This window comes from Haliotis cracherodii, unplaced genomic scaffold (assembly GCF_022045235.1).
Source record: "Haliotis cracherodii isolate W230 unplaced genomic scaffold, xgHalCrac1.p SCAF_6, whole genome shotgun sequence".
In the NCBI taxonomy this organism is placed as follows: Eukaryota; Metazoa; Mollusca; class Gastropoda; order Lepetellida; family Haliotidae; genus Haliotis; species Haliotis cracherodii.
This window is the reverse complement of record NW_027266319.1, coordinates 61543791-61554623: the sequence shown is the minus strand read 5'-3', so window position 1 is coordinate 61554623 and position 10833 is coordinate 61543791. Positions and strand designations below refer to the sequence as shown.

The following is a 10833-nucleotide window of genomic DNA, read 5'->3' as shown; positions in this document are numbered from 1 at the left end:
GTTGAAAAATACACTAAAATATTGCTGTCACAGGAACTTTTGTTGTTGAGTATAGTTCCTGGTACATTGGATGAATACAGCTACGGTCGAAATACGTGGGTGCGTCTTTATGAAATAGATCTTCCAATGATGTAAACATATGTATGAGTGAGTTTGATCGGTATTTAAGTTGAACCCCATCAGCTTAAATTGGGAGTAAAGCCTGTTACATGTCAATTCCCAAATTGGAACACAATGATAACCCAGAAATCTGTACGTAAAAGAATTTAGTGTGAAACCAACAAACAACCAACAAGTAGTATACAATCAACAAATATATTACAAAAATTAACTAGGTTTACAAATCACTACAAATTACTGCACAGCAAATACAATGGCAGTACAAAATGGTAGGACAATGTTCAATGGGAATAAATAAAGTGATGGCAGTGGACAGTATCAAATACAAAATACAGTGGTGACAGCCAAAGTCAGTGATAATAATATATATTTACCCAATGGCGACAGTGGTCAAGCTTCCGAGATGGGCTAGGCAGGGAATCAGGGATGATGAGCGATCCCCACATGAAAGCTGGTTCCGATGTGGTGAAAATGCGTGAGAGACGAAAGCACGCTCTTGTCCCCTTATATAGACTAACCAGCTACTGGAAGTTCCCCGTAGTGCCCATACAACAATGAACATTACAGAAATTTCGCTAACATACTATCAGCGTCCGCGGTATACCGGACTAGCAGTTTACATCTAAATGTTGTAACTTCCTGACAACTGATGACTGTCCAAACACAATGCAATGAGCGTCTACCAAATTTCAACAGATTCAATTTAACACAGTTACAATCATTGGTGAACAATAAAATACACTGCCATGTAACAAGCCGAAGCTGTATCTCTGAGACGTGTACCACTGCGGCAAGACCAATGAGTATGGGTGAGTGAGTGAGTTGGGTTTAACGCCGCTTTTAACAGTATTCCAGTCATATCACGGCGTGTCAGCTTAATGTGGGAGGAAAGTCCGAAGTGATGCAGGTCTCAGACGTTTACCACTTCGGTGAAACCCACGAGCACGGGTATGGTGCTGACAAACCTAGAAACATAATCGGGTAGAACCGGGATTCGAACCCACAATCATAGGTTTCTGGCGTGCCCAAGGGACGCAACTCTGCACAGCGAATCGCGGCACCTTAGACGACTGGGCCACCTGTATGAGTATGGGCATTGTGCTGAGAAAACCAAAACCAAAGATTCAAGTTTGTTCAAACACCGTTTTGAATGTTAATTCAATATTATATCACGGCATGTCAGTTGAAAGTGGGAGGATAGCGAAACGTAACGCTGATTATCTTTTATACCACTAAGCCTAATATTAAGGATTCGAACCAAAAAACAGCGAATCCTGGCAAGGCTAAAGCAACGAATTTTGGCGCCTTATACCACCTGTCCGTTTGTCCCCGCGCCCCGAGTGGAAGGAATAAACCTATAACATCGCTAGAAATACGGTATCAAATTCTACACAGTCACCCAATTCGGTAGCCTTGCTCCAAGGCTGTACTGAAAAAAAAGCCTATGGACGTGTAATAATTCTATCCTCTTAATAGGCATGTCTAGATATGGGGATAGTACAATGACTCCAGTCCCTTATAGGGACAACTTGTTTTTATTATATACATAATCTAGAATTATGATTTAACTAATAAGTATTGCATTAGAGACTTTTGCAAGTCTACCAATTCGGTTTAAAGCGGATATGAGTGCATGGGGATTATTCCATGCCGTCGGGGTTCGAAAACACAACAATGCAGCCAGACCAAGACTGGACAGACCGATGTGTTATCAGCGCATCCCACACTCGGAAGGCGGGAACGTTTTGTTGCCAAATCTGAAATTAATTATTGTTCATAAACAAACTTGGTAGAAGAAGTTCCCAGTACAAACCCGTATCTCATCCTTGTCCTGTTTCCCAAAGCTGGTAATAAAATGCACAGTCCTTTTTTTTGTAACTTTCTGCCTTTGTGATCCAGCAACTTAAGTCGTTTTCAGTGCACAATTAAAACATTCTAGTTGTTTTATAAAAGCGATCCCTTGTAACTAAACCGTCGTATAAAACCCATACTTTAACATATCACTGTTATGACTGCCGCGCTGAGGTCGCTCTGGACAAGTGGCCCTGCGATCCCATTCCACTTACTACGACAACGTCTTCAGGATCATATAGCAAGTCGTAGCCAGAAACAGTATCCTGGGCCCACTTGCACAAAGCGACCTTAGACCCGTGCAGATTCCGGGGTAGAATAGGTCTTTAGCAACCCGTGCTTGCCATAAAAGACGACTATGCTTGTCGTAAAAGGCGACTAACGGGATCGGGTGGTCAGGCTCGCTGACTTGGTTGATGCAGGTCATCGATCCCAATTGCCTGGATCGATGCTCATGATATCAGTCACTGGATTGTCTGGTCCAGACTCGATTATTTTACAGACCGCCGTCAAATAGCTGTAATATTGCTGAGTGTTGCGTAAAACAACAAACAAACCAACTAACCAACCAACCAAAGCGATCTTAGCGCTACTCCTATTGTAAACCAATGTTTAAGTATGAGTGTTACGAACACCTTAGTGCTGACATCGCTTTGCGTAAGAGGGCCCTGGCTTACGTGTACGTGGTGTAAATCCGATTCCAGACCTCGATGTCGTTGTACAAATCAACCCTAGCGCCACGACTGTAGTAAGACTATGTTAAAGTATGGGAGTTACGAACACCTTAGTGCTAAGATCGCTTTGTACAATTGCAACCTGGCCCTGTTTCACAAGCATTTCAACTTAACGCAACACTCATATCGTATCTCATATACGTTTATATATGATGATATCATGAATGACATATGATTGAACATTTGGTACCACCAGCTAAAATAAAAATACTGCAATGAAAATTATGAATTTTACAATATGCGAACTGCACATAAAATCAGATCACCGAAGGCAGTTCACATGGACTTTTGAAATGAAACCAGGAAGCTGTGGCATTATATGCTCACCGTCAAAAGAAACGCGAACCATAGAAACGCTAAGAAGATATGTTTCTAACGTATACCTGCAATGTTAATGACAAAACTAATCAAGTCTTCATTCTTGTCACGATACGCTGCACGTGATTTCCAAACTTTACACGCTAGTCCAGCACCAGACAAATGGTGGATCTATGACGTCACATGTGATGCGTTCTTGAGCGTCGGATCAGACAACATACCAGTATGTTCGTTTGTGCATTGAGCCAATCTAATGTCTCTTGAATATTAGCAATTTTTCATATATTAACCAACAAGTATGGTATTCGCCTTTCTTTTGTCGGTGAGTATACATGTATATGTAGTAGTCAGTGTTGTATTTGTTTTTACCGTCCCGCATATATACCGCACCCGTCTGTACTACTTATCTCGACGGAAGCTGACCTCGGTGTATGTCATAACAGGCGGTACCATGGGTATTGGGGTGTGGTGATGGCTGTAATACCGTGTACGTGAGTACCAACTCTGACGATGCTGAACGAGTGACAGGTCCTGTCCCGCCCCCTCAATCATTCGCTCCCCCGCGCAACCACTCCACTCTCAACGCTCAACCATCCCACCCGAGCATTGATCGACGTCGTCACTCACTCGTCCACTCCACTCACTCCCTAACTCGTTCCACCCATTCTCTCATCCGCTCCACCAACTCACTCGTTTCCTCCACCCACCCCCCTCCTATCCGCTTCCTCCACTCCAACCACTCTCTCATCAGCTCAATCCGCTCTCTCATCCGCTCCACTCACTCTCTTACCTACTCCGCCCACTCTCTGACCTACTCTACCGACTCTCTCATCTACTCCACCGACTCTCTCATCTACTCCATCCACTCTCTCATCTACTCCATCCACTCTCTCACCCCCTCCACCCACTCTCTGACCTACTCTACCGACTCTCTCATCTACTCCACCGACTCTCTCATCTACTCCATCCACTCTCTCATCTACTCCACCGACTCTCTCATCTACTCCATCCACTCTCTCATCTACTCCACCCACTCTCTCATCTACTCCATCCACTCTCTCATCTACTCCATCCACTCTCTCATCTACTCCACCCACTCTCTCATCTACTCCATCCACTCTCTCATCTACTCCATCCACTCTCTCATCTACTCCACCCACTCTCTCATCTACTCCATCCACTCTCTCATCTACTCCATCCACTCTCTCATCTTCTCCATCCACTCTCTCATCTACTCCACCCACTCTCTCATCTACTCCACCCACTCTCTGACCTACTCTACCGACTCTCTCATCTACTCCACCGACTCTCTCATCTACTCCATCCACTCTCTCATCTACTCCATCCACTCTCTCACCCCCTCCACCCACTCTCTGACCTACTCCACCGACTCTCTCATCTACTCCATCCACTCTCTCATCTACTCCACCGACTCTCTCATCTACTCCACCCACTCTCTCATCTACTCCATCCACTCTCTCATCTACTCCATCCACTCTCTCATCTACTCCATCCACTCTCTCATCTACTCCACCCACTCTCTCATCTACTCCACCCACTCTCTCATCTACTCCATCCACTCTCTCATCTACTCCACCCACTCTCTCATCTACTCCATCCACTCTCTCATCTACACCATCCACTCTCTCATCTACTCCATCCACTCTCTCATCTACACCATCCACTCTCTCATCTACTCCATCCACTCTCTCATCTACTCCACCCACTCTCTCATTTACTCCACCCACTCTCTCATCTACTCCATCCACTCTCTCATCTACTCCATCCACTCTCTCATCCCCTCCACCCACTCTCTCATCTACTCCACCGACTCTTTCATCTACTCCACCCACTCTCTCATCCCACCACCCACTCTCTCATCTACTCCACCGACTCTCTCATCTACTCCACCGACTCTCTCATCCCCTCCACCCACTCTCTCATCTACTCCATCCACTCTCTCATCTACTCCATCCACTCTCTCATCTACTCCACCGACTCTCTCATCTACTCCACCCACTCTCTCATCTACTCCATCCACTCTCTCATCTACTCCACCCACTCTCTCATCTACTCCACCCACTCTCTCATCTACTCCACCCACTCTCTCATCTACTCCACCCACTCTCTCATCTACTCCACCCACTCTCTCATACCCACCACCCACTCTCTCATCTACTCCACCCACTCTCTCATCTACTCCATCCACTCTCTCATCTACACCATCCACTCTCTCATCTACTCCACCCACTCTCTCATCTACTCCATCCACTCTCTCATCTACTCCATCCACTCTCTCATCTACTCCACCCACTCTCTCATCTACTCCATCCACTCTCTCATCTACACCATCCACTCTCTCATCTACTCCACCCACTCTCTCATCTACTCCATCCACTCTCTCATCTACTCCACCCACTCTCTCATCTACTCCATCCACTCTCTCATCTACACCATCCACTCTCTCATCCCCACCACCCACTCTCTCATCTACTCCACCCACTCTCTCATCTACTCCATCCACTCTCTCATCTACTCCATCCACTCTCTCATCTACACCATCCACTCTCTCATCTACTCCACCCACTCTCTCATCTACTCCATCCACTCTCTCATCTACTCCATCCACTCTCTCATCTACTCCATCCACTCTCTCATCTACTCCACCCACTCTCTCATCTACTCCACCCACTCTCTCATCTACTCCACCCACTCTCTCATCCCCACCACCCACTCTCTCATCTACTCCATCCACTCTCTCATCTACACCATCCACTCTCTCATCTACTCCACCGACTCTCTCATCCCCTCCACCGACTCTCTCATCTGTTCCACCCACTCTCGCATCTGCTCCACCCACTCTCACATCCGCTCCAGACACTCTCTCATCCGCTCCAGACACTCTCTCATCCGCTCCAGACACTCTCTCATCCGCTCCAGACACTCTCTCATCCGCTCAACCACTCTTTCTCTTATCCGCCCCGCCCACTTTCTCATTCAACCTCACTCCCCCTCCAACCACCCTCTCACCCGCTGCGCCCACCCACCCTCCAACCACCCTCTCACCCGCTGCCTCCACCCACCCTCTCCGTCCACCCACCTTCCAACCACCCTCTCACCCGCTGCGCCCACCCACCCTCTCACCCACTGCCTCCAACCACCCTCTCACCCGCTGCCTCCACCCACCCTCTCACCCGCTTCGTCCGCCCACCCTCACACCCGCTGCGTCCACCCACCCTCCAACCACCCTCCAACCACCCTCTCACCCGCTGCCTCCACCCACCCTCTCATCCGCTGCCTCCACCCACCCTCTCCGTCCACCCACCCTCCACCCACCCTCTCCGTCCACCCACCCTACAACCACCCTCTCACCCGCTGCCTCCACCCACCCTCTCCGTCCACCCACCCTCCAACCACCCTCTCACCCGCTGCCTCCACCCACCCTCTCCGTCATCCCACCCTCCAACCACCCTCTCACCCGCTGCCTCCACCCACCCTCTCCGTCCACCCACCCTCCAACCACCCTCTCCGTCCACCCACCCTCCAACCACCCTCTCACCCGCTGCCTCCACCCACCCTCTCCATCCACCCACCCTCCAACCACCCTCTCCGTCCACCCACCCTCCAACCACCCTCTCACCCGCTGCCTCCACCCACCCTCTCCGTCATCCCTCCCTCCAACCACCCTCTCACCCGCTGCCTCCACCCACCCTCTCCGTCCACCCACCCTCCACCCACCCTCTCCATCCACCCACCCTCCAACCACCCTCTCCGTCCACCCGCTGCCTCCACCCACCCTCTCCGTCCACCCACCCTCCACCCACCCGCTGCGTCCACCCACCCTCCAACCACCCTCTCACCCGCTGCGTCCAAGATGGTGAAGACACAACCCAATATGCTGATGGCGAGTACAAATTGAGTTTATCGAAAATACGAATATTGTCGAAATTCCCCATAACTTGCGTTGCCTGCAGGTGAGGTACAGGATATGAGAAAGATATATTGTATATTGTATGTCTAAATGCTGGGCCGGCAGTCCTTCCATATTCACTGACAGTCAGTTTACTGATGATATGCTCGTGTGGAGGTGTCCTGCTTGATTAGTTTTCTCAGTAAACACCACACATACCACAGAACCTATACTGCACCGGAAAACAGCTATACCACACATACTGCAACTTTAATTCTACTGATAAAATAAATTTGATTAATTGTAGAGACGCTGGGCCTGTCTGAATCCACGCAGGATATGCCAGATTCCGAGAGACTTAATCATACGAATACACTTCTGAGTAGAACCGACTCGGCATGACGTAATGCTCTAACATATCACGAACGAGTGGGCGTGTCTTCACGCAACTGACACACCTCCGCCGAAAGACCCGCCCCTACAAGCCTGTCTGTTCAGGTATTGCTGAGCAACGGTGGTGAGAGTGTGTCGTTGGTAGCGTAGCCGTCTTCCACAAGACCCATTTACATTTCACTTCAATTCAATAAAAATGAATTCAGCTAGCAGGGTTAAAAATCATAACTAGCAGTTCATTAGAATCGTGGTTATCATATATGCTTACGTGCATTTTCGTCAAGAAAGAAAAAAGGCGTGAATGGCATTTCTATTACTACATGAACGAAGAAGCGTTCGTGTTTTTTAAGAGGAAACAACAACAATTTAGCAGGACAAATACAGCGTCTGTTTCAATTAGAGTAAGTTAGACAGAGATGTTGATGGCTATTAGCGTCACATATATAACTGTCGCGAAAACTGCAAATAACGAGTGAGTTGGGTTTTACGCTGTTTTCAGCGATATTACATCTACATATATGGGGGGGGGGGGGGGGGGGGGGGGGGGCTAAATAGGATTAACACATAGTAAAAAGGACCTACTAGGCTACCCCGCTGCAGTAATCAGTACAAAGCTAATGCCATAAAAATGAATATGAAAAGGGGGATGATATTGGTTTGTTTTGTTTTGTTTTCTACGTTGCGTTAACGCCGCTCTCAACAATATTCCAGTTCTCCGAAGGCGGTCTGTAAATAATCATTTCTGTGCCAGACAATATACTGATTGACATCATGAGCATTAATCATCGATGTACGATACGATGACAAGTCAGCGAGTCTGACCATCCGATCCCGTTGGTCGCCTCTTACGACAGACATGGGTTGCAGAAGAACAATTCTAACCCGGATCTTCACGGAGGATGACAAGAGTCGCTATAAGGACATAACAAATTAAATTATTAGATTTTCATCTCCGCCCGCTTCTCTACACCATTTATTATTCCCAAATGCCTACAGACGAAGAAAATCCTGAACGTGTCCCCTTCTCTCTACACTTGATGAAATACATCCCATACTATCCAAAATGCATAGTTCATGCGAATCGGGCGGTCGGGTAGCCTAGTGGTTAAAGCGGTCGCTCGTCACGCCGAAGACCCGGGTTCGATTCCCGACATGGGTACAGTGTGTGAAGCCCATTTCTGGTGTCCCCCGCCGTGATATCGCTGGAATATTGCTAAAAGCGGCGTAAAATCAAACTCACTCACTCACTCATGCGAATCACATCCGTTACTACCCAGATATACCATGACCAATTTTAAAAATATATGTGATTAAAATGAAATACATCAGGCCTCACATTTTCTAAATATTGGAATTAAAATCGAATTAATTCATTGCAGCCTTATATAGCTAATATTGTAGTGTAAAACAAATCGATTGTCAAAGTTTGAAAGTTTGAAAGTGACTGACAAATTATTGAGCGGTCGACCCGCGGCGGCAACGCTACGCCTGGCATGCACTATACGAATGACGTCTTAAAAAGCTGTATTGCCACATAACAAATTATATAAAAATCGTACTTGTTGAAGTGTCAGAATCATGCATCTTACAGAATATTATTCAAACATTTGACAACAGAACAAAAATGGGAACGCGTTGATGTAGAAACCTCAATGATAAACGCTTTCTAGACATAACATCACCGCTGATTTATCGAGACCTGTTGACTGACGGCTTGATACAAGCTTTGAAGTGTAGCAGATAATTGTAGGAAGATTAGTGTTTTCAAGTTCATCATTAGGAAAATTGAAGTGGGAATTGTCGTTTTCTATAACGGCAAATTACTTGATTGCCAGCAGTTCGTTTTAACTTAAGTAAATTGAGGACTAATTGCCTCGCATATGAGATATTAATGTTGCGTATTGGAGCTGTTGATCTGTAATCGACATTATTAATATCAATTATGAATTAAGCTAAATTAAGTTTGAAATAAGCGTTAGCCAGTTCATGCTCAGATTATGTAAATATTATTTTATTCGATCGAAGAAATTGCTTTAGAACATGGCAGCGTTAGGGGTGGCTTGAAACGAGAATCTAAGTTCACTATAATCTGATATGCACTATTTCCACAGAGCCTGTGAGAACATGTAAAGTCGGGAATATGTAGGACCCTGTTTCAAAAAACGGCCGTAGCACTACGACTGTCGTAAGTCAGTGTATTGCATAGGAGTCACGATAAACGTACGTACGTTAGTTGGGTTGGACTCCGCTCAGAGCAGTGGATAATACTGTCGGATCAATCTCATGGGGGTCCTTCAGAGAAGGTCGAGTGAGTATGGTTTTACGCTGCTTTTAGCAATATTCCAGCAATATCATGGCGGTGGACACCAGAAATGGGCTTCACACATTGTACCCATGTCGGGAATCGAACCCGGGTCTTCGGCGTGATGAGCGAACGCTTTAACCACTAGGCTACCCGACCGCCTAGCTACACGAAGGTAGTGAGATAGTAAGCTGGGTTTGACGTCGCTTTGAGCTGAGTTTTTTTTAACATTGCGGCGTTTCTGCTTATTGTGCGGCGGAGAAAAGCTGAAAACGACGCCTATGCGTCGTACTGATGGCTTGTTAGCACACAATATGATGCTGATAAATCAAGTATAATAATTATAGAACTTACGACTAGCGGGTCCTGTCAGGACAAAGGGGCGCAACATAGGTGATAGGTATTCTAAAAGTAAACTGGACAACGCTGGCGGACATCATGAGCATCCATATACGGTGACATGCACGAACCAAGTCAGCGTGCCTGACCACCCGATCCCGTTCGTCACCTGTTACAAGCGTGGGTTGCTGAAGACCAATTCTAACCCGGATCTTTACTTGGGGTGTAGATGGTTTAGTACATGAAAGTAATTATTATCATCATACAAAGATTTAGCATGACTACTCCGGTATTCTTAAAATTCTTATTTTATTTTCAATTCTGCAAGAGAGAATCTAAACTACATCTTAATCTACATCCTTGGGCCTTTTTGAGAAGATGATGTTGTTTTTAAAAAGTTTCATCTGGTGGTCAGGCTCGCTGACTTGGTTGGTGCATGTCATCGTACGCCTCATTGAGCTGTAATATTGCTGAGAGGGGCGTTAAACAACAAACAAACTGACAAACATCAGTCGCGTCAGTCGTAATAATTGACAATTAAATCTAACCCAAGTACTGAGAATGTCAACATTAGGATCATTAACACTTAAATTAATTTCTGTAAACAGAGTATCACAAACCAAACGTGGCGACATTGCATCGATTTTGCAAAAAAACATCTATTATAATAAAAGAAACCAAAAAACGTTGCTTGGTGTACTTAAAGAGATGCCTTTAACACTTAACTATTTAATTTTTGATCATTTCAATATCATCACAATTTTCGCACAAAATATGAACAAGGCGTAATTTATTAAATATCCTTTGAAAACTTTCGTGAGATGTTTTTCTCTCCTAAAAACATCAAGCATTAGTTTGTCAACAGC

General features: G+C 46.0%; 1 protein-coding gene across 1 annotated transcript; it reads right to left on the bottom strand.

Annotated features, from left to right (window-relative positions):
- Positions 1 to 3775: 3775 nt before the first annotated feature.
- LOC139446564 (tropomyosin, muscle-like) lies at positions 3776 to 6692 on the bottom strand. Its single transcript, XM_071227860.1, has 3 exons — positions 6681 to 6692; positions 5184 to 5949; positions 3776 to 4527 (listed from the first exon to the last, which is right to left on the bottom strand). The coding sequence occupies exons 1-3, from the start codon at positions 6690 to 6692 to the stop codon at positions 3776 to 3778; spliced, it is 1530 nt and encodes a 509-aa protein (XP_071083961.1).
- Positions 6693 to 10833: the final 4141 nt, after the last annotated feature.